This window comes from Neopelma chrysocephalum, unplaced genomic scaffold, assembly GCF_003984885.1.
Source record: "Neopelma chrysocephalum unplaced genomic scaffold, ASM398488v2 Primary Assembly neopelma1_155, whole genome shotgun sequence".
NCBI classification, from domain to species: domain Eukaryota; kingdom Metazoa; phylum Chordata; class Aves; order Passeriformes; family Pipridae; genus Neopelma; species Neopelma chrysocephalum.
The window spans coordinates 1,491,754-1,513,833 of NW_020897817.1; the positions used below are offsets into that span (position 1 = coordinate 1,491,754).

General features: G+C 52.2%; 1 protein-coding gene across 1 annotated transcript in view; it reads left to right on the forward strand.

Moving 5' to 3' along the window:
- The window catches only part of CSMD2 (CUB and Sushi multiple domains 2), a 245,534-nt gene extending 236,408 nt beyond the window's left edge, over positions 1-9,126 (forward strand). The window contains exons 60-69 of the mRNA XM_027701316.1: positions 527-600; positions 1,317-1,428; positions 3,219-3,398; positions 3,879-3,944; positions 4,454-4,615; positions 4,738-4,850; positions 5,572-5,659; positions 6,421-6,559; positions 7,719-7,894; positions 8,770-9,126. Coding sequence (XP_027557117.1) covers positions 527-600; positions 1,317-1,428; positions 3,219-3,398; positions 3,879-3,944; positions 4,454-4,615; positions 4,738-4,850; positions 5,572-5,659; positions 6,421-6,559; positions 7,719-7,878 — 1,094 coding nt within the window. The 3' untranslated portion in view covers positions 7,879-7,894; positions 8,770-9,126. The remainder of the gene's footprint in view (positions 1-526; positions 601-1,316; positions 1,429-3,218; positions 3,399-3,878; positions 3,945-4,453; positions 4,616-4,737; positions 4,851-5,571; positions 5,660-6,420; positions 6,560-7,718; positions 7,895-8,769) is intronic.
- The last annotated feature ends 12,954 nt before the right edge of the window (positions 9,127-22,080 follow it).

The window sequence follows — 22,080 nt, forward strand, 5'->3', positions numbered from 1 at the left end:
CCAGGCAGTGATTTATCAGGGGGCTCCCATGGAAACTGCAGCAGTGACAAATGACAGCAGCTTCAGCAGAGCCAAAGGATGGGGAGATGAATTAGCCCCAAATCAGCCACGTTCTGTGGCCCTTGTTTAGTCACTCAGCACATCCCCAGGGCCTGGAGACAGCGCCGTGGCCGTGGGAAGGGACTGATGAGTCACATCCTGAGGAATAAAGGCCTAAAAATAACCAGTGGGAGCAGAGAAGTTGTGCTCTGCTCTCCTCTGGCTGCAGGCTGGTGGCAGCCACTGTTGGCTTTGGGAGGACTTAGTTTATTCCTTATTTTCCACAGTCCTGTAATGGGGATATTTTGAGAGGCATCGTGGTGAGCGAGTGGAAGAAGGAAGGCTGGGAATCCTGGGATGCTCCAGCTCCCTGCTCCCCCAGGAGCATCCCAGCACTGCAGCTGAGCAGAGGCACAGCAGGGTGTGTGTGCAGAGCTCTGGGGTGGCTCCTCCTCTGAACCCTCTCCCTGTTTTTGTGTTTTTGCAGACCCCAGCCTCACCACGTGTGCGGACCCCGGCGTGCCTCTCTTTGGGATGCAGAACAATTCCCAGGGATACCAGGTACTGCCAGGGCCGTGGGATCCCCCAAACCTGCCCGTGCCTGAGCCCTGGCACGGATCTGTGAGTCCTCCTGGGATGGTGTGATCCCAGTGTCAGACCTCGGGCTGTGTTTGTGCAGGATTAACCAGCAGTGCATTGTACATGATATTAATTGCTGTGCTAATTAGTAGTTATTGGTGTAATTACTCCTCACATTCCCGTTAATTTTCAGTCCAAATTCCGTAGGTGTTCCCCTTTATCTCAGCTCCCATACAGCAGGAAATCTGTGGAGTGGAGGGAGAGAACCCAAAGGGATGCCCTGAGGTGCTCCCTCCACTGCTGTCCCTGTGGGTGCCCATTCCCTGCTGGGACAGTTGATTCCATGTGGTTACCCCGTGCCAAGTGGATCCTTCAGCTTTGCTGCTAATTAGTTATCTTAATCCTGGGGGTTAATGAACTAATTTTAGGTTTTTAATTAATACCGAGACACTACAAGTCTGACTTTTGTCTGAGCTGGCACTGGAGTGGAGCTGCCTCTGGAGCTCCTGTGGGGGCTGGGGCAGAGTGTGACAGGGAAATGCTCCTTACAGGGGTCCAGGAGAGCTGGAAAAGGACTTTTCCCAAGGTCCTGGAGTGACAGGACAAGGGGGGAGTGGCGGACATGGAAAATTCTAGAAGCGCCTTTTTATCCCAGCGTGGCACTGGGGGAGTTCAGTGTTTCCTTGCTGTTGGAACAGGTGGGAAGCATCATCTTTTTCAAGTGCCAGAAGGGATACCTGCTGCAGGGCTCCACCACCAGGACCTGCCTCCCCAACCTGACCTGGAGCGGTGTCCAGCCCGACTGTGTCCGTAAGTCCTGGGAATGGCACAGGGAACTGGAGCCTTGAGCCAGGCTGGGGCTGGGGCTGGCTCAGGAGAGCTGGGAATTTGGGAGGGAGCTGTGAGAAAACGTATTCTTGGAGGAAATATATTAGATTTTAGGAAGGTTGGGAGATGAGGAAGAAATTCTCCCTTGGGAGGGTGAGGAGGCCCTGGCACAGGTTGCCCAGAGAAGCTGTGGCTGCTCCATCCCTGGAAGTGTCCAAGGCCAGCTTGGAGCAACCTGGGCTAGTGGAAGGTGCCCCTGGATGATTTTTAATCTCCCTTCCAACCCAAACCCCTCTGTGACTCTCCAACACTCTGTGATAAAAGGGAGCTCACTCCATCCCTTCTCTCCTGACGTTGCACCAGCAGCCACTTGTGATTTCAGATGAGATTTTCACTGCCTGTCCCTTCCTCAGAGGCACAGTTGGCAGGTGAAATGTTGTTTTGTGCTCCTGAAAGCCCATTTGGTGGCAGAGCTGTGAACTGGCCTCTGGGGGAGCAGGTTAACATTTAGCCAGGAGGGCTCTCCAGCAGAGCAGAGCTTCCCCTCCTCTTTAGGAACGTGCTGCTCTTCCCTTTAAGCTGTCCATCATCTCCCTGCTGCAGCAGAAGGAGCTTATTTTAATGTGTTTAAGTGGTGATACCCATCCTGGCCTCTGGGTCACAAGTATTAAAAGAGCTTTTTCCTCTCCCTCGTGAGGTGGTTTATTGGGGAGATGTTTTTCCACTAACAAGCCCTGTGGATGCTTGTTCTGTGAGCAGAACAACTGGGACACCCAACTTTAAATGCTCTGACATGTGGCATCAGGGGAGAGAGGAGGGTGGTTGCTCTGGAAGGAGCTAATGAGTGCTGGGGCTCCCAAACCATGTGAGCTCAGGTCACTCTTCCAGCTCTCTGGGGTTTATATTTCATTTTCTGCGAAGGGAGGGCGATGCTGGGACCTCCTGAGGGCTGCCAAGGGTTTGTTTTCAATTAGGAGCAGTTGGAGAGCTGCAGGAAGGACAAAAGCTGGCAAAAATTGGGGGTTGGAACTAGGTGATCTTTAAGGTCCCTGCCAACCAAAGCATTCTGTGAGCCTGTGAATCTGCAGTGTGGGGGAGAGGGAGCTTCCCTGCTTTGGGATTTACTTGTTTGGAGTCTCAGGGAAGGGGATGACACATTTCCAGCAGCAGCTGCTGGAGCAGTGTTGGCACGTGCTCTGGGAGCTGGACAAGCTCTCATTCAGCCTCTGTGGCCAAATCCTGAGAGTTATTGAGCAGTTACAGGGATTTCTGACCACTGCACACCCCTGAGGACTCGCTGGGTGATGCTGTGGGCAGCTGGGTGCACGTGATTAGCAGATTCCATGAAAAGGAGAGCTGTGGTGCCCTCACTGGAATCACTGGCTTAATTTACCAGCTCTTGGTGCCCTGCAAAGGCAGTTGCCAGCCTGCAGATACCCCTGGGACTCAGTTCTGGGCTCAGGGCTCAAAGGAAGGTGCTTTAACATCCTTTGGGTTTGGCTTTTTCCCCTAAAAAGGGGGGATGGCAGAACCTGATTTTCAGTTCATGGAGCTGAGTGAAGGATCCTCTGAGAGCTTTATCCAGCAAGAGCAATCCCAGCCATGGGAATCTTCCCATTAATTCACCTGGCTGGGAAGAATCCAGGCATAGCATTTCCCAGGGAGCAGAGAAAGCTGTTGGGTAAAAGCTCTTCCAGGAGGTTTTTGTCCCTGGTGTCCCTCTCTGGCCTCCCTGTGGTGTCCCTCATCCCTGTTTCCCTTGTCCCTTCCAGCTCACCACTGCAAGCAGCCAGAGACACCTTCCCATGCCAACGTGGGAGCTCTGGATTTGCCATCCCTGGGCTACACCTTGATCTACTCCTGCCAGAGCGGGTTCTACCTCACCGGAGGCTCCGAGCACAGGACCTGCAAAGCCGACGGCAGCTGGACAGGGAAACCCCCCATCTGCCTGGGTAAAAGCCCTGGGCAGGGGGTGCCAATGGGTCTGTGTGTGTGCCCAGGGGACACTGCAGCCCTCAGACCCCCACCAGAGCCCTGGGTTTGTCTCCTGGTTGTGGAGCCCGTGGGGCTTTGGTGTCCCGCAGAGGCAGTTTTTGGTCTGTGGATAAGACCCGGGCACTCAGTTCTGGGGTCTGGGGTCAGGGGTCAGAGGTGTTCAGAGCATCATTTGGGTTTGGTTTTTTTTGCCCTCGGAAGGGGAGGAAAATCAGAGCCTGGTTTTGGTGGGAGGTGGAGCCGAATGAAGGGTCTCTCCAGCCAGAGGATCCCCCAGAGCCACCTGAGGGGCTTCGCACGGGTGCTTTGGGTCTGGAAGCACCTTCTTTGTCCTTCACCTCACCCAGCTTAGGAGCAATAATGGTCTAACCTTGCCAAAGAGCTGTTTGGCTCTGGTGGAGGGTGGGAGCTCACCCTGGATCTTCCCTCTCTTCCAGCTGATGTCCGTCCCAGCGGGAGGCCCGTGGGCACCGCGCGGGACCCGCCGCTCGCCAAACTCTCAGGTACACACTGGGATCATTCCCGTGGGACACACAGCAGTGACCTGGGCAAATCCAGCCCTGCCCAGCCCTTCTCAAACCCAGATCCTTGCTGGGAGCAGCCCTTGTGCCCCACCCTGCCCGTGCTTCCCTGGAGAAGTTGTTCATCGACACCCACTGGGGCATTCCAGAGATTCCAGGGTTGGACACTCAACCCTTTTTTTTTTTTAATAGGTTTTGTTAGCTTTCCCTAATAAATTATTTTGGGGGTGGGATTCTTTTTAAAGCTTTCATGTTGTTTTTTTGTCAGAACAACCAAATTAAGGTCGTGGAGTCATTCATTCTCCTCTCCTTGGCTTCGTCCTCAGCGGTGATGGCACAGGGAGAGGGTGGGATTTGAGAGATTTAATTATGTATCTGTGAATTGAAAGAAAGAAAAATTCTTCTCTATTTTGATTTCTGAAAAAAAAAAAACTGGAAATCCATGGCAATGCTGCTGTTTTGGTGCATCCCCCCACCGCTGTGCTTTCCAGTGCCTGCGGATGTGTTCGCCAGGAATTCCCTGTGGAAAGGCTCCTACGAGTACCTGGGGAAGAAGCAGCCTGCCATGCTGTCTGTCACCAGCTTCGACCCTGCCACCAGTAAAGTCAATGCCACCCTGATAGACCACAGTGGTGTGGAGCTCCAGGTGTCTGGTGAGGACACGAGGTGGCCTCTCGTGGGGATTGACGCTTGTCCCGGGGTTGGTTGGTCCTGCTCCAAGGGGGTTTCTCTGCCCTCTCAGGCAGAAAGTCAGTGACTTCCACTCCTTTTGCAGGCATTTACAAGAAGGAAGATGTTCACCTGCTCCTCCAGGTTTACCAGGTCATGGGGCCAGTGGAGATCTTCGTCAACAAGTTCAAGAACGATAAATGGGCTCTGGATGGACACGTAAGTGGTGGGGGCACCTCGGGCACGAGATCCACCCACACAATTCCTCCTGGCGCTGTCACAGCCTGGCTTTGCTCTCCCTGGAGCTGAGGGATGACTCCCTGAGCTGGTGGCAGCATGAGGCTGCTCCAGTGACCAGTCCTTGAGGGGGACACGGGGCGCTTTTCCAGCCCGGGATGTAACACGGCGCGACAGCTCCTCGTGCTCCTCGTGCAGCTGTGTGAGGCTTTATTGCCCCGTGGCTTGAAATCCCTGCATCTCCCAGACAGCCCTTGAGGAGAAACCAACGTGATTAATTCCATTTTAACGTTTTATGTCTGCTAAACATCAAGCAGAAAGAGCTAATGGAGCCAAGTCCTCACCCCCCCGTGTGTCTGGGAGCTTCCCGTGCCCTTCAGAGATCCACTGGAGCTTGGCAGAAATGTGCATCTGCTTGACCCGTGGCCAGTGGTGGCCCAGAGCCTTTGTTCCCCCTCTGGGATCAGCAGTGTCTTGTGGAGTTTATTGCAAACAGGATTTTTTTGTTGTTTTCCCTCCTTTGAGCCGTGAGGGCCTCGAGCTGTCGGGCAGCGAGACGCCTCCCAGAGCACCACAGTTTTCCAGGGAATTAAATCGAATTAACTCCATGCCTGAGCTTGCAAAGGGCTGTGCTGAGATGGGTGTGAAAGCCCCAGGGAGGTGCTGGGCAGATGTGTTGATCTCCCCTCTCCTGTCACCTCAGGTCTCGTCGGAGTCTTCGAGCGGCACCTTCGTGTACCAGGGCTTCGTGAGGGGCAAAGGCTTCGGGCAGTTTGGCCTCCAGAGACTTGGTAAAATTCCTCAGATTGCTGCTTTTTCCCCTGGATTCCGAAAACTCTGCTCTGGTGGTGGTGGAGGGTTTCAAACAGAGGATGTTTCTCCTGTCCTTAATTTTCAGTGCTTCTGCTAAACCCGCCCTGGGTGGGAGATTGTGGGAGACAAAACAGCACAACAATGAAATTTGTAATGTAAAGCCTGTAAACAGGCTGCTGTTCAAAGACAGAAAGAGGTTTTGGAGCCACAAAAAGCACCTGGACAAAAAAAGAAACCATAGTTTTTCTCCACGTGGCCAAATTCTGACAGGCCCAAGCCCCGTTTCTGCCACAGAAAGTGTCCCCGTCACCCTTTCAGAAATCCCAGAGGCTCCTGAGGGATTTAAACAGACAAAGTTTAAGCCCCTAAATGTCTCTTAAAATGTGCTCTGAGCTTTTAATCTCTTCCTTGGGATTTTTGGGATATTCTCACCTTTATGGAGAATTAGGTGCTCGTTATTGCATTTCGAAGTCTCCCCTTAAAGCCCAACTTTATGCATCCAGGTTGGAACATTTTGGCAAGACAAATCTATTTACATCTCCCTTTAATTGCAGTCCTAAATAAATGATGCTGTCTAAGCTGGGCTGGATCTCCAGGCCATCCTTCATCTGCAGCTCAGCAGCTTTCAATTACCTTTTCCAGCACCACTTCCAGTTGCTGGTGGCACCTGGAAGGCCCCAGCAAAGCCCATTTTCTTGCAGTGCTGGTTTGAAATGTGTTCTTTTCCGCTGCCTTTCAGACCTCAGCATGATGGAAACGGATCCTGAATCCATAGGACACCACTTTGCATCCAACAGCAGCTCCGTGGCAGCCGCCATCCTCGTGCCTTTCATCGCCCTGATTATTGCAGGGTTTGTGCTTTATCTCTACAAACACAGGTGGGTTTTGGGGGGGCAGGAAACAAATTCGGGGGGGGCCTCTCAGAAACATGGAGCTGGACTTAAAATCCCACCCCCTTAGACCTCTTTTGATTCAGAAGGTGAAAAGGTAACGAAGCAAAGCCCCGTGGGGGGGTGAGGGTTTGGGAGGAGAGAGCAGTGAGAGGGTTTCTGACCATTAATAAGATTTGTGGCCACTTTAAGGAGGATGAAGCGAAGTAAATTCCATCCTCCAGCGCTCAAGCTGGCCTTGCACACGTTGTAAATTAGTATTTTCTCCTCATCAGGGCACTGCTGTGGGAGCTCTGCAGAGGGAGGGTGCCCAGGGTTGTAGCAGCACCCAGGAGCTGCTGTGCTGCAAATCCAGAGTCAGATTTGTCTGCCTCATCCCCAGGGGTTTACCCTCCTCAAAAGCAGCTCTCTCTTTCTTTTTCTTTCTTTTTCTTTCTCTTTCTTTCTTTCTTTCCTTCTTTCTTTCTTTTCATCCTTTCTTCCTTTCTTTCTTTTCTTCCTTTCTTTTCTTCCTTTCTTCCTTTCTTCCTTTCTTCTTTCCTTTCTTTCTTCTCTTTTTCTCTCTCTCTTTCTCCCTCTTGCCTTTTCTCCCTTTCTTTCTTCTGTCTTTCTCTCTCCATTTCTTTCCTTCCTTTCTTTCCTTCCTTTCTTTCTTTTCTTCCTTTCTTCCTTCCTTCCTTTCTTTCCTTTCTTTCTTCTCTCTTTCTCTTTCTCTCTCTCTTTCTCACCATTTCTCCCTTTCTTTCTTCTCTCTTTCTCTCTCCCTTTCTCCCTTTCTTTCCTTCCCTCCTTCCTTCCATCCTGTCTCCCTCTCTCCCAAGGCCAGGTTGGATGGGGCTCTGAGCAACCTGCTCTAGTGGAAGGTGTCCCTGCCCGTGGCAGGGGGTGGAACTGCAGGAACGGCCTGGATTTGTGTCAGGAACGTTTAGGTTGGATTTTAGGAAAAGGTTCTTCCCCCAGAGGCTGGTTGGGCACTGCCCAGGCTCCCCAGGGCAGTGGGCACAGCCCCAAGGCTGCCAGAGCTCCAGGAGGGTTTGGCTGATCCTCTGGGGCCGAGGGTTGGACTGGATGCTCCTTGTGGGTCCCTCCCCACTCAGGACGCTCTGTGACTGTGTGACCTCTGTGGGTTTGCTCTCCCCTGCTGCAGGAGAAGACCAAAAGTCCCTTTCAATGGCTATGCTGGCCACGAGAACACCAACGTGAGGGCCACCTTCGAGAACCCCATGTACGACCGGAACCTGCAGCCCACGGACATCATGGCCAGCGAGGCCGAGTTCACAGTGAGCACGGTGTGCACGGCAGTATAGCACCCACCCCCCCGTGGTGAGTGAGCTGGGGCACTGCTGGGCCCCCCTCTGGCACCCCAAAACCACGGCATCGTGGCCTGCTTGGCTTGGAAGGGACCATAAGGGTCGTGTCACTCCATCACCCTTTGGAAGCCAACCCAGGGACAAGCTGGCCTTGGACATCCCTGGCCCACTCCCAGGGATGAAGCAGCCACAGCTTCTCTGGGCAATCCCTTCCAGCCCCTCCCCACCCTCACAGAGAGGATTTTCTCCCCAGTATCCCACCTAACCCTGTTCTCTGGCACTTTTGAAGCCATGGGTCAGAGAAGCCCCCGGAGCTCCTCTGGGGTACCAAAGATCCCAAAAGACCTTGTGGTTCTTCCTGGGCCAGGATTTGGACTCAGTCCTTGTGGGACTGAGCTCGGGACATTCTGGTTCCAAGAGATCATCTCCACACGGGGCCAAACCCAGAATCCCAGAATCCCAGAATCCCAGAATCTGCCAAGTTGGAAGGGATCCACAAGGATCACTGAGTCCAACTCCTGGCCCTGCACGGGACCAGCTCTGGGTCTCATGTGCTGGCTGCTGGTTGGGAACCTCTTGGAGACCACTGGCCAAGCAAGTGCCAGTAAAACAGTGGTGAGAACAGTCCAAAGGGGAAGGAAGAGTCGGGTCTGTAAGAGGGAGCATTCCCTGGGTGACTCCTGATGGGATTTTGCTCAGGGATCAGGGATTTCAAAGTTTTACTGCAGAGAGACATCACTTCATGTCATAATCAAAAGCACCCTGTGGCCTGTAGAGCCCTTCCAGACTGGAATGTTCTCAGTTTAGGACAAGGAAGCCATTGCAGGCTCTCCCAGCATTTCTGGGTGCAATAACAGGCTGTTTGCTTTTCCTTCCCCCCCATCCCAGATCGCTCCGGGGTCGGCGTCTGGTGGATGATTGTGTTTCACCTCACTGGTCTCCATCCATCCATCCCCTGCCCGTCTCCCTCCTCCCAACCTTTTGCTGAGGCTGTGGAGAGGCTGCTGCACCTCGTTGGACTTTGTGGGACCTCCTGAGGCACCGCTGGGTTTGTCCTCTGTCGTCCTTCCCTTCCCGGGTCCGTCCTCTCTCCGTCCCGCCCGTGGATCACAAGCCAACCAAAGGTCTGCTCCTGCTCAGCTTCTGCCCTCCCACCCTGCCAGGGGGGCTCAGCCCAACTTCCCTGGGGAAGGAGAGCACCTGGGAAAGCTTTTCCAACCTGCTCCTGGTGGTGTGTTCCTGGAGGGAGCCCCCAAGTTTGGGAAGAGCTCGGGCAACAAAGGGGCAAAAGCGGGTTGTGCACGAGGTGCTGACTGGATTTATGGACAACACCAGGATGGGGAAGGACGAGCTCTTGTTCTGTCTGTGTTTGGGCTTGTGGGATATTTGTTTGTTGTTTTTTTTCTACCCCCCCAGGGCTCTGGCAGAGGAAGGGTTTTCAAATGGAACCTTCCCGACGGGAAAAGTGAAACTTTGGAAGCTTTTTCCCCTCTTCTCCTGTTTCATTTTCCTTTGGGCATCCTTGCTGGGGCTTTTCTGCCCCTGCAGCTCTCAGGGCTGGGGAGGAAACACTCCCCCTCTCCCTGGCTGCTGATCTGAGCTGTGTCCAAACCCCCTGACCAGGAAACCTCTGACAGACACCGAGGGACAAAAACCTCTTTAAAAAAAAGAACTCTTAACAAATCCTGATTTCCACCCCCAAAAGCCTTTGCCCTTTCCACATTGATCCTCCAAATGGCAACGCAATAAGGGTTTTAATTTCTCTCCAGAGCTGCTCCCTTTTATTTCCCAGGGGCACAGAGGTTGCCTTGGCTTTCAGGGGAGCAGATAAGGCAGCTTGACATTTCTCCTGCCTTAGGAGAGAACGAGGCTTTGGTGACTTTGGCCTCCTCTGATGAGGAGCAGAGCTGCTCTTGTTGATCCAGGCTTTGAGGCTGTTTGTTTTTGGGGCCAGGGGAGGCAGCAGTGGCATTTCCCAGGTGAGAAGTGAAATCCTGTGTCACCCAGGCAGCTCCCTCCTCCAGGAGACTCCAAGGGAAATCAGCATTAAACCTCCAGGGTGGTGTTTACATCCACGCTCTCCCATCCAAGCACTAGTTTTTTTTCCCCTTCCCTGATGTCAGCTGAGGTTCTGCCTAATGAAAACCACAGGGTAGGTTTGTTTTCTTTTTTTTTTCCTGGTTTGTTTATTCTTTTACTCTGTGTGTGTGTGCGTGTGTGTGTGTGTGTATATGTATATAAATATATATTATTTTTTTTACTTCTGTCTCTTATTCAGTGCTCTTAGAGTAAAGCAGCATTCTCCAGCCTCATGGCTGGACAGCCAGCCTGCCAAAAAAATAATGCCACCTCCGCTGCCCAAAGCAGGAAAAGGTGCTGGGATTTATCCCTGAGGGGTGGGAGAAGGAGTCAAAGCCCTGATCCCACGTGGGCAGGAGTCAGGGAGGTGCTGCCCACGTGGGGTTGGGCAAACAGGGAGCCCAGGGCAGCTCTGGGTCGTGTCCTGCAGCAGGGAGGAGCTCCCAGAAACCCAGGGAGAGGCTTCCAGGCCTGAATTCCATGGGCTGTCCCTCTGGGGGTTCCCCCAGCTCGCAGGACAAGGATCCCAGAAGGGTCAGGGACAGAGGGGACCCAGCTGGGCTGGGGGGACACTCAGGTGTGGGGCCAAGGCTCGTCCCCCCTCGATCCATCAGCTGGGCAACCCCAGGGAAGGCAGAGCTGGGAGATTCCCGTGGATCCCGGGTTTGCTCCTGCAGGGAAACAGCTGCTTCCTGCCTCCAGCTGGGCTCTCCTGTCCCACCCTTGACCCCCAGGTCCCTTCCAACCTAAATTATCCCGGGATTCCTGCCCCTGGCCAAACCCACCCCCTGCTCTGTCCCTGCTGCTCCAGCCCCCGCCGTGTCCCAGCTCCTCTCCCAGCGCCCAAAATCCCAACCCCTCCACTGGGATCCCTCCAGGTTCCTGTCCCTGAGCTCCAGAAAAGCCTCTCCTTGGCTGGGAAGGTGCCAAACACCCCGAGGGGGCTCTGTGTGGGGAGCAGGGATGGCCACACATAACGCACACACGTTGGCTTTCCAGACCTTCCCAACTCCCTCTCATCCCGTGGAATAACCAGGAGAAACTTCAAGGTGTGTAAAAAATAAACTCAAATTATTTAAACACCCGTGCAGGGAGAGAGGGGAAGCTCTGCCTAAACAAGACTTGCTGCTTTTGACCCATTAAAGTACCTTTTTCTGCTGTTGCCCAAGTAGCAAAGGAAGTGGAAGGGGGTTTATCCCGATTTTTTTTGCAAGCTGGCTGGGACCTGATGCGTGACATTTCTCCATCCTTGTGCCCAGAGGACTTGCATTATGTTAAAAAAAAAAAAAAAAGAAATGAAAAAGGTAAAAAAATAAACAAAAAAGAAAAAAGAAAAAAAAAGTAAAAAAAACACAAAAGGAAGAAAAACTAACAAAAAAAAAAGAAAAAAATCCCTCTTTTGTACAGAGATATATTTTTATGAATCAGAAGTTTGTACAGTTAAAAAAACCCAATGTAAATGTTTTTTCATTATTGTAGTAAACAGTAGTGGAAGATCAGCTTTTTTTTGTAAATGTAATAAAATGTATAAATCTGGTTTACATAAAAGTGTACATATGTAATCTATACATACACCTGGCTTGTCTGCAGTATATACAATTTAATTTATCTGTCTCTGTATATGAGGCTTTTCTCTTGTGTTCAGGCATACTTTGCTGACTTTGAAAGCTATTTTAAATTTTTGACTTAAAAATAAAATATAAATTTTTGCATTGCTTTTCTTACATTTCCTGGTGCCTTTTTCCTGGAGCTGCCAAAGGCTTTTTTTTTTCAGGATCCTCTGGATTCTCACACACACACATGAGGTTCCTGATATTCCAGCTGCTTGGAAGCACATCCCAAGGAGGAAAACATGGAAGATTGAGGCAAGACCAACCCTTTTCTCCCCATCACCACTGGGGAATTCAGGGGAATTCAGCCTGGATGTGGAGGCAGCAGCTCATCCGTAGGGAATGAGACCAATCCAACATCTGCCACCCCCCTCCCTGCCCTCCCTCTCCCATCCCACCTCTCTGCACTGATGGGATGTGATGTTATTCCAGCTGGGATGGGATGTTATTCCAGCTGTGCTCCCCCCCCTCCAGCCAGGAATGGATGCTCAGGCTGTTGGCAGCTCCTGCCCCTCTGTCAGGGCAGATCAGCAGAGCCCCCTTTGAAATCAGGGGCTCAAAGGGCCTCCAAGAAACAAAGGAAAAACCCTGAAATGAGGATTTAGTTCTCAGCGTCGCTGTTAACTAAAAATAAAAGAGCCCAACTGCCCTGAGTGGGTGATGTCCCTCCTAATCCGGGGCTGGGGCTGAATTCACACGGAAAATTAACTTGGCAGGGAATTTTCTGGTTGGAAAAGGACATTACAAATGTGTCTCCCATCAGGAATTACGAGGGGACCTGAGATGGCCGAATTTTTTTGGTGTTAAACAGGTAAATTGTCACTCCTGGTTCCCTCAGTGGGGTTTGGGCCATGGTTTTGCTCTGAGCTGCATTAAAACCTCAGCACAGGGGTCCCACTCTGGTGGTCCTGTGACACTGTAACACCTAATGAGGTGTTATTAGTTAATTAATTAATAAGTTACCCCTGCAGTGCAGGGCAGGAGTCACTTCACTGCACCCCAAATTGGAAGCAGCAGCTTTTTTAGGGCTTTAGGCTCCCTGAGGAAGAAGGACACCCCAGGACACCCCTATGGACACCCCAGGGCAGCTCTCTGGGTGCTCCCTCCACATCCCAGGCCAGGAATGATGCTGCTGGGAGTGACCTCATGGAGGGGGGGCAGCCCTGTGCCCCCCATCCTGCCTCCCCTCCTCTGTCTGAGACCCCAAACGAGGGGTTTGGGAGCTCAAAAGCCCCAGGGCTGGAGCTCACAGTCCCTGTGGGGTGGCTGCTGGAAATCAGCTTTTCCCCTCCTCCCCTGTTCCCCTGCAGGGTGAGGTGACCTTGGCTGTCAGAGATGCATTAAAACCTGGTGCTGCTGCTCCACCACCACATCCAGAGCTCAGCCAAGTGTTTTAACCCTTTGGAGCTGTGGGATTTGGCTCTTTGGGACATCAAATCTTTGTTTAGGACCTGACTTGGCCAGGCCAGGAGGTCTGAGCCTGGTTTTGAGCTCCCTGAGGTCCTGTAGCCACCCTGGTTTTGCATTTGGAACTTCCAGGTGCTCCTGGCTGTGGAAAAACAGGCTGTAAAGAGCCTCCAGGGCATCATTTGGGGGGGTCACGGGCACTTAAAGCCCCTTGGAAAAGTTGCCACGAGTTCTTTGGGAAGCTGGGAAGGTGAGGGACGTGCAGAAGGGATGCAGGGAGCAAAGCAGGAACGATTCCCAGGATTATTCTGCATCTCCTTGAGCCCCACGGGGATAAAAACACTTGGTTTTATCCCCTGGGAAGGTGATAAATTCCTCCCCTCCTCCTCTGAGCAGGTGAGTGACAGAAAATCCATCCCAAGCACAGGTAAATGAGCAGCACCCACAGGAAATCTGCACCAAAAATGAGGCCCCAAGTAGGACATGGGTTTGTATTATTCAGCTGGGATTTTGCAGCTCTGCAGGAGGAGGGAACTTCCCGGAACTTCAGAAACGTTCCGAGCACTAAGAGGAGAATTTATAGTTCAGTGCTAGGGGGGAAAATGCATAATTCATTCTCCAGACTTTGGAAGAGCTGGGAAAAAAAAGTGGGGAAAAAAACATAAAAATAAAGAAAAAAGTGGCATTTGATTTCTCCTGGTGGTGGGAGCTGTCCAGGTGCTCTTCTTCCTCAAACCTCTGCCAGTCTTGCTCTGACATTTACATTTCACCCTGGAATTATTGAATAATTCTTATTAGGGTATAAGCTAACAAAAAAAACCCACCAAGCCATCAAGGGGACAACAAGGATAAGCTTGGAAAAATGGGATTCAGGGGTAGGAACCAGCAAGCTGGAGGTGCTGGGACCCCCCTCAAACCAGCCTGAAATCCTCCTGGAAATGCTCTGGGATGTAGGACTGTTAAACAGGTTTGCTGAGCTGAAGACACTTTACCCTCCAAGCTACTTTATATTCTTATTTCTGTGTTGACACATCTTTCTCCCCCACTCCAATCCAGCCTTAATTTCCAACTGTTAATCAGGCAAAGCACCGTGGCACGATGGTCTGTAATTAAAAGAATTAAAGCCACACCTGAAGAATGCAGATGTGAAGGCAAAAATTGAATTATTTAAATAAAGCCAGGCCATTAATTATGCATGTCCTTCAATCTTTCATCTCTTGATAAGCTCCAGCAGCTTTTTGGAAGGGGCAAAAGAAGAAGTTTCAAAGCCTGTGTGAATTAATGAAGTGTTGAGAAACTGGTTTGGGGTACTGGGAGCTGCAGAACAAGGCTGGGGGAGCTGGGGGGGCTCAGCCTGGAGAAGATGAGGCTCAGGGGAGACTTGTCACTCTCCAAAATTCCCTGGAAGGAGGTTGGAGCCAGGTGGGGGTCAGGATCTGCTCCCAGGGAACAAGGGGCAGGACGAGGGGAAACGGCCTCAAGTTGCACCAGGGGAGGTTTAAGTTGGACATCAGGGAAAATTCCCTCACTGAGAGGGCTTGGAATGGGTTGGAAGGGCTCCAAAAACGTGGAGATGTGGTGCCTGGGGACGTGGTTTCGTGGTGGCCTTGGCAGTGCTGGGTTAATGGTTGGACTCCACGATCCTGGAGGGCTTTTCCAACTCCATGGTCGGTGATTCCATGAAAACAGCAGCAAACTCCACATGTCCCTGGGATGTGGCTGAAATAAATGAGAGGGAAATCCCAGCCCAGTGTGGAACATCCCAAGGAATGACAACCCTCCCATTTGACTCAGCATCTCCTTAAAAACACCCTCCTGTTAGTCCACGAGGATCTGGGATAGGGATGGGGAGGAGGGAGAGGATCCTATCCCAGATTCCCATCATTAGCACCAGCAGGGCAGTAGATCAAGTCCAGTGGAGCACAATCCCCTTTTCCCTGGGCTGCTGTGCTTGGCTTCCCTCCCTTTTCCCTCTACCTGCTCCCTATTCCAGCCCTGCCTCCAATAAATACATCAAAACCCGTGTGAAACCATCGGGTCCTGATGCCCTTGGATTGGCTTTATGGAGGGAGATGATTGGAAATATTTATGTGTGATAACTGGGCTGGGAGAGAAAAAAAATAGAGTACTAGAATGGCAGGAGGTTATTAATGTTTGCTGAGCAGATTTACTGGATGTAATCAAATCACAACATATGCTCGGGTAGGGAGAGGGAAAATCAACAGTGTTAACGAATTGTAGCTCAGGCCTGGCTTGGAGGAGCCAAATCCTGAGTTCTGCAGCGGTTTCTGCTGAAAAACAACATTTGTGGTGATCCCATTGTGGAATTGGGTGATGCTGGTTTGGTAACAGGCACCAGAATTCCCTCTGCTCTGGTCAGGGGCTTGTGGTGTTGGATGGAAGGGTTGGTGGTTTGTGTTGGTTTGAGCCCCAGCATTTGGGGTTTGGGACCAGGCAGGCTCAGCCCTGGGGCCTGGCAGAGTGGGAATAGGTGGGATATTGGGAAGGAATCTTTCCCTGGGAGGGTGGGGAGGCCCTGGCACAGTTTCCCAGAGAAGCTGTGGCTGCCCCTGGATCCCTGGGAGTGTCCAAGGCCAGGTAGGAGCAACCTGAGATACTGGAAGTTGTCCCTGCCCGTGGAAAAGGGGCTGGAATTAAATGATCTTTAAGTTCCCTCCCCACCCAACCCATTCTCTGACTGTATTTCACACAGAGTCCATCCCCTGAGCCCCCCCTCTCTCCTCCCCTCTTCCCAGGTGTGTGTGGCCACAAACCCAAACTTTCCAAGGAAAAATAATTATTTCAGAGCCAAAGCTTTCATTGCTTTTAATGGCAGCACTAATATTGCTTTTCTAAGCTACAGTCGATGCACTTTATAAAAGTAATTCGCATTTGGGAAGGGCGTTTGCATAAATAAATCACGTTTTTGCGCACCCAAAAACGCGCTGGGAGGGGGGGGGAAGACACGGGAAGGAGGGTCAGGAGGCAGCTCCTGCCCTTCGGTGGAGCTGGAGCTTCCACTTGGCATCTTCTGCAGGGAAAAAAAGCCAAGGAGAGCCCGGCCCGGCAGCTGGGAGAGAGCAAAGGGCTCGGGCTAAACTTTGCATCTCTAATTAGTCTCCGCTCAGAGTGCAGCCGGTCCAGCCGGTCGGCACAAGCCTCCGCAGTTTGGCTCCTTAATGAGAGATTTTCATCTATTAACACTTCATTAAGTCCGTGGCCAAGCCGGTTTTAGGGCGGTTTTTTAAGCGGGTGCCTCGTCCCTGACTTTTTCCAGCGGTAACTGCGGGAGCTGGGACAGCCACGGGGAGCGGGAGAGGCTGGAAAAATCAGAAAACCCGGTTTTTTTCCAGGCTCTGGGTGTCAAAATTCCTCATCCCCCAGCCCCCAATCCCCCAGTCCCATCGATGCTGGAACGCTGGAAAAATCCCCGCCTCCACAAAAGGCGCTTTTCGGACACTCCCGAGCCCGAGTTGAGTTCAAAGAGCCGCAGGAGGCGGATGAAGAACTTCCCCAGGAGCATCCCATGGGATCCCCGGCCCCTGACTTATATATTTCCCAAAAGAGCCCCTGAATTGCTGCAGGGACTTGGGCAGTGCCCCCAGTATAAAGGCACTGGGGAGGTCCCTGCCCCTGCCGTCAGTAACCGGCTCGTTCCAAACATTCCTGAGATATTTTTAATTAGAATTTTCATATTTTAAACCAAATTTCCCCCCCCCCCCCCCGTCCCTCCAGCTACAACTTATTCAGAAAACGACCATCTGCCATCCTAAAATAATCCAAACCCTGGAAAACTCCCCGAGCGTTGCCTGTGTGGAGTGCAGGAGGAAAGGAAAAAGCTGAATTGGTGGTTTCTCCCACCTGTGATTTACTACCGCGCTTTTTATAAATTAAATATAACCCCAAATTAGCCCCGCAGCCCGAGGACGGAGAGCTGAGGGTGCGCGAGGCAGGGACAGGAATCACTCCCAGGAAATATTGCTCCGGTTGCCCTTTTTAAAACAGTTATTTGAGCTCGTTAGGAGCACGGGAAATCCTTCACCTCTGCAGCCGCCCTTGGCCTCCCTCCCGTTCCGGGGCCCCGAGCACTTCAGAGGGTGATTAAATTAAGCCTCCAAATTGGAGGGGCGTGTTGGCACCTTTCAGAGACAAATAAGGTTGGGGAAGGTTAAGTGGCAGAGGCGGCGGAGGGCACCAGAGGGGAGTGCCCTGTGCTCCGGGCAAACCCCGGGGCAGCTCCAGGAGCATCTTCTGCCATTCCTTAGATCCCCAGAAACCTCCTGTGCCCCCTCTCCGGGGGTTGGGCAAACGCCGGAGCAACTCGAGGAGCATCTTCTGCCATTCCTTAAATCCCCAGGAACCTCCTCTCTCCAGGGGTTGGGAGTCCTGCAGCCTCATCTGAGCAGATCCAGGGAACCTGATGTTTTCCCAGCAGCTCGAGGAGCATCTTCTGCCATTCCTTAGATCCCCAGAAACCTCCTGTGCCCCCTCTCCGGGGGTTGGGAGTCCTGCAGCCTCATCTGAGCAGATCCAAGGAACCTGATGTTTTTCCAGCAGCTTTTAGTTGGGAGAAGGGACGATGACAAAAGCCACCTGTGACATTCCCATCCCTCCCCTGCTGCCTCAGCTCCCAAAATGCCAGGCAGTGTCATGGGAAGGGATATCCTTTGGGTGATGGATGGGCTCTGCTCCATTCCTGGGATGGGATGTCCTCATGGAAATTGGGAGCAGTGCAGATTCCCTGGCTCTCCAGGGCTGGGGGAGGAACAGCCAGAGGGGTTGAAACCATCATCCAACCCCGTGGCTGTGGGGGGATCACTGCACAAAATCCCAGGATCATCAGGCTCAAAGTGGGCTCCTTGGGCTGGGAGGGATTTTCCAAACTTAATATTTCTGTGATTCCTGGGAGGAGCCAGGCACCACCATCTGCTGCAGCTCAGCTGAAGATTTAGACCCAAACTTCCCCGTGAGTTGGTAAATCTCCAGCTTTCCTGCCCATAATCTTCCTGCTGCTCCCTCCATCCTGGCACTGCTCCGGGAGCTGAGGTGGGAGCAGCTTTTCTCACACTCTGCACATTTAATCAGATTTTTTGTTTTTTTTTTTTTGTTTTTTCGCCCAGATTTGCTTTTTAAAGCCTCAGAAGTTCACTGAGGCTTTTCCACATGGAGCCTCTCCCCGGCTCAGATGCTGAATTTTTGTTTCTGGCCAACTGCAAACCTTCTGCTCCGTGAAGTAATTCCGTGTTTTTTGAAGCCACGGCTCATCGGCACGACCGAGCCAATGGGATTGTAGCTATTGATTTTTTTCCCTGCTTCTGCCACTACTCAGTGCCTGGAAAACATTGTTGGAGCAAATGATAGTCACTCCAGGGCAGCCCTGTAATTGCAGGAGCTCAGCAGACAATGTCCCTGCGTGTTAGCTCCATGTCCTACCAGCAAATCCTTCACAGAACTGAAAGAAAACTATTTAAAATCTCTGTTCCCACAGCACAGAAGAGCCCAGTGCCACGCTCTGCTTGGTGCTGTGCAGGTCAGGAGTGGTGGAAGGTGCTTTAACCTGGAGTGCTCAGCCATGGGATCAGCTCAGAGGGGTTTCTTAAACTTGGGAACACGCTCCACATCCCGCCTGGGTGGTGCAAAATGGGCCAAGACACGTGGAATTGGACACAAATGAAGGAATTAACTGAAGGAATGAACTGTCCCCCCTGCCCTGAGCTGGAGCACCTGGGGATGGGCAGCCTTGACAAGTGCTGAACCTCCCCATCCTGCTGGGAGCAGCTCCTGCTGCTGGCACGGCCACATCCCCGAGGGATTGGCTTCCAAAGGCCACTTTCTGCTGGGATTGGCCAGTTTTTTTCCCTCCATTCCCTCCCTGGGGCACATCTGGCAGCAGCCCAGAGCCTTCCACCAGGGATCACTGGGAGGAAACAGGGAGCAGCTGCATCCCAAGACACCAGGTCTTGGGATCCTCCACCAGATCCTCCACGATCCCGAGTGTTGGGGCAGGGTGACCACAGCCCATAACCTGTGGCTGCCCCAGCCCTGGAAGTGTTGGAGCAACCTGGGCTAGTGGAAAGTGTCCCTGCCCACGGCAAGGGGTGGGACTGGATGATCCATAAGGTCCCTCCCGACCCAAACCGTTCTGGGATTCTGATACCGAAGGAATTGAGAGAGGGGTTTTTTTTGGAGAGAGGGTTTTTTTGGAGAGAGGGGTTTTTTTGGAGAGAGGGGTTTTTTTGGAGAGAGGGGTTTTTTGGAGACAGGGTTTTTTTGGAGCTGCCAAGCCGGAGCTGGGATGTGCTGAGCTCCTTTGGAAACCCCCCCTGGTAAACAGATGGGAGCACAGTTCTGTTGGCAGCAGAGTGTGGTTTGGAGGTGTCACAGCCAAACCTTGTCTGAAGCCCAGGGAGTGACCCCAGCGAGTGCCAGAGCTGCCAGGATTGGAGGTCAGGGCAGGGGAAACGACCACAGGAATCCTACATCCTGGGAATGGGGGTTTTTGGGAGCCTCCTGTGCCCCCTCACCGCTGCCTGGCTGGGACTGACCCCCCTCCCAGCATCTGCCAAGGCTTGGGAGCTAATTAGCTCCACGGCTAAACCATCATTAAGAGCCCCAATCAACATTATTTCGTTTCGAGCAGGAAGCAGCTGGCCCTGCTCCGCATCCAGGGATAATTGTCCCAGGCATTAACCCCCTCCCTGCACGGCTGCCCGGGGAGGGGGTGAGGTGGTTTGAAACTCCCGAGAATCCAATTTCGAAGTTCAATCCCCCCCCTCCCACAATTTGCCCCCTTGAGAGGGTTTAGTGATGGCAGGGACTTGATAATCTTTCTCACCTCATGGGGAGAGTTTTCAGACAAAACAATTATTTGGTGTTGGGGAAAGGGGAAAATATTTACAAAGGTTTATTTACATACATATATTTACAAACCACCACAGGAAGGGGTCTGGCCTGTGAGTTCAGGTGTGGGGAGGGGCTGGGTGTTCCAAGAGAATTCCCATTCCAGCGCAGCACATGGATAGGGGATGGATTCATGTGGTTGGAGTGGGATTCCCACCATCTGGGGGGGGACACAGAGGACCTTCCCCAGCTCTGTGTCCCCAGAGGAGGGTCCCAGAGCTGAGGACACCTCCAAGGTGGGTGTTTTTATCCCTTGGAACCACCTCTGGGCTGTGTTTGGAGGGTGGGGGTGCTGGGGGGAGGCAGATAATGGGATTTTGCAGCTGGGTCAGAGCAGATGGGACTGACCCTGCTCTGGAGCCATCCTGGAGTGAACTCCAGCAGGCAGGAGCAGCAGAGGAGGCACAGCCAGGCCATCCATCACTGTCCCCAGCAATTTGTCCCCCGTCTCAGAGCTGTCACAGCCCCATCCCCTATGTGCTGCTGCCTGCCAAGCACCAAGGACAGCAGGAACAAACCTGCCACCACCTCCCAGGTGCCCCAGGAGGGCAAAGAGCCACGTTTGCTTTGCCCACCTTTGGCACCGGGGCTGATTTTTGCCTTAATTCGGGTGGGAAACCTTCTCCCGTGCTGCTGCCCAGGAGGAGGAGGGAGCTGGCTGGATTCCCTGGGGGCATCCTTGGAGCTGCCTGGGTGGAAAGCTGGCAGCCAGGTGCCACCTGGAGAAAGCTGGGGCTGCTCCAACACCCTCCTCTGCAACGCCAGCACCTCCCTGAGGGCAGGGAAGGGGAGACTTGCAGAGGGGAAGTGGCTGGAAAGTGGCATTTTGCCTCCTAAAGGGATGTTTGTTTTCATCCTCCTAAAGGGATGGATCGTTTTCTTCCACCTTCAAAGCTTCTCCAGCCTCCTCAGAGCCTGATTTTCCACACCCTGTGCTTCCAGCAGGGAGGAATTGGCTCCATCCCTCTCCTGCCTGGAGTAGGGGATGGTGCCACGCTGGAGAGGAACCAGCTGGAGAAAGAGGAGAAATGGGGAATGGATGGAGGGAGAGGAGGGATTGGGAGCCCCTCAGCCCCTGGAGATGCTGTGCTGGACCTTGACAGGGGGGAATTCCATCCAAGGAAGGTGCTGATGGTTTTGGGAAGGACCCCGAGGAGGCAGCTCCTGGCCAAGGAGGGAAAGAGGAGAGAACAACCTGGGGGAAACTGAGACAAAGAAGCAACTTAAAGCAGCTCCACGCTGGTTGTGACTTTTATTTTTCCCAAAAGAGCCCCCCCAGTGCTGGCTGTGATTTTTGTGGGTGTTCAGCACCACCCTGAGAAATATCAAAATAACAATAACTATTAAAGGCAATGATTTACTGAGTTATGGGTTAATTCTCACCCACAAACAAACAATTATTCCCAGGATGTAAAAACACTTTACCAATATTAATGGTGAAAAGGAAGCAGTGGCTCTTTTATCAGGGTTTTTTTTTATTTAGTTCCATTAATACTTTGCTGGATTGATGCATATTCAGATGGCCTAAGTGGGGCCCTCACTGTTTCAAATTAGCATTAATGCACAATTATTTTGCTCCATATTTATGCTGCTCTTGCAGGGCTTGGGTTTGGGTTGTTGGGGTGGGATTTTTTTTAACATTTGGCTGTTCATTCAGCATTTAAAATGTCCTTCTCCCCAAACTGTGATAAAGTATAAATGAGGAGGGAGAGGGATTTAAGGTTAAACAGCAGAGGAAGGAAAGGGCTGCCTATCAAAGAGGGGATAAATCCTGGCTTTTACCAGATTATGAGATATAAATTGGGTCTGAGGTGGAGATTGCACGGGATCAAGGCATTCCTTGTGGGAATTTGCAGGAAAAGCAGCTCAGTGGGGTTTCCTCACCGTGCTGTGGCTCCGCACTGGGAATTCCCAGAGTGTGCACTGGGACAAACTGGTGCTGGAGGAGATGCTCAATTTGGGAATGTTGGTCATCACCTCCCTCCCACACAGCAGGAAAAATGAGCTTCCCCTGCCCTTCTCTTCAGAGATGCAAACCCTTGATTTTTGAACCCTTCTTTTTTCTTTTATTCCCCCTTAAATACTCCAAAATTTCTTCATTATTTTAAATATTTCTTTATTCTCTCCCTGGTATCTCTCCCTGTGGAGCAGGTTTATGGGGGCACATCCTGGGAAGGAGGATGTCTGGGTGGCCTCATGCAAA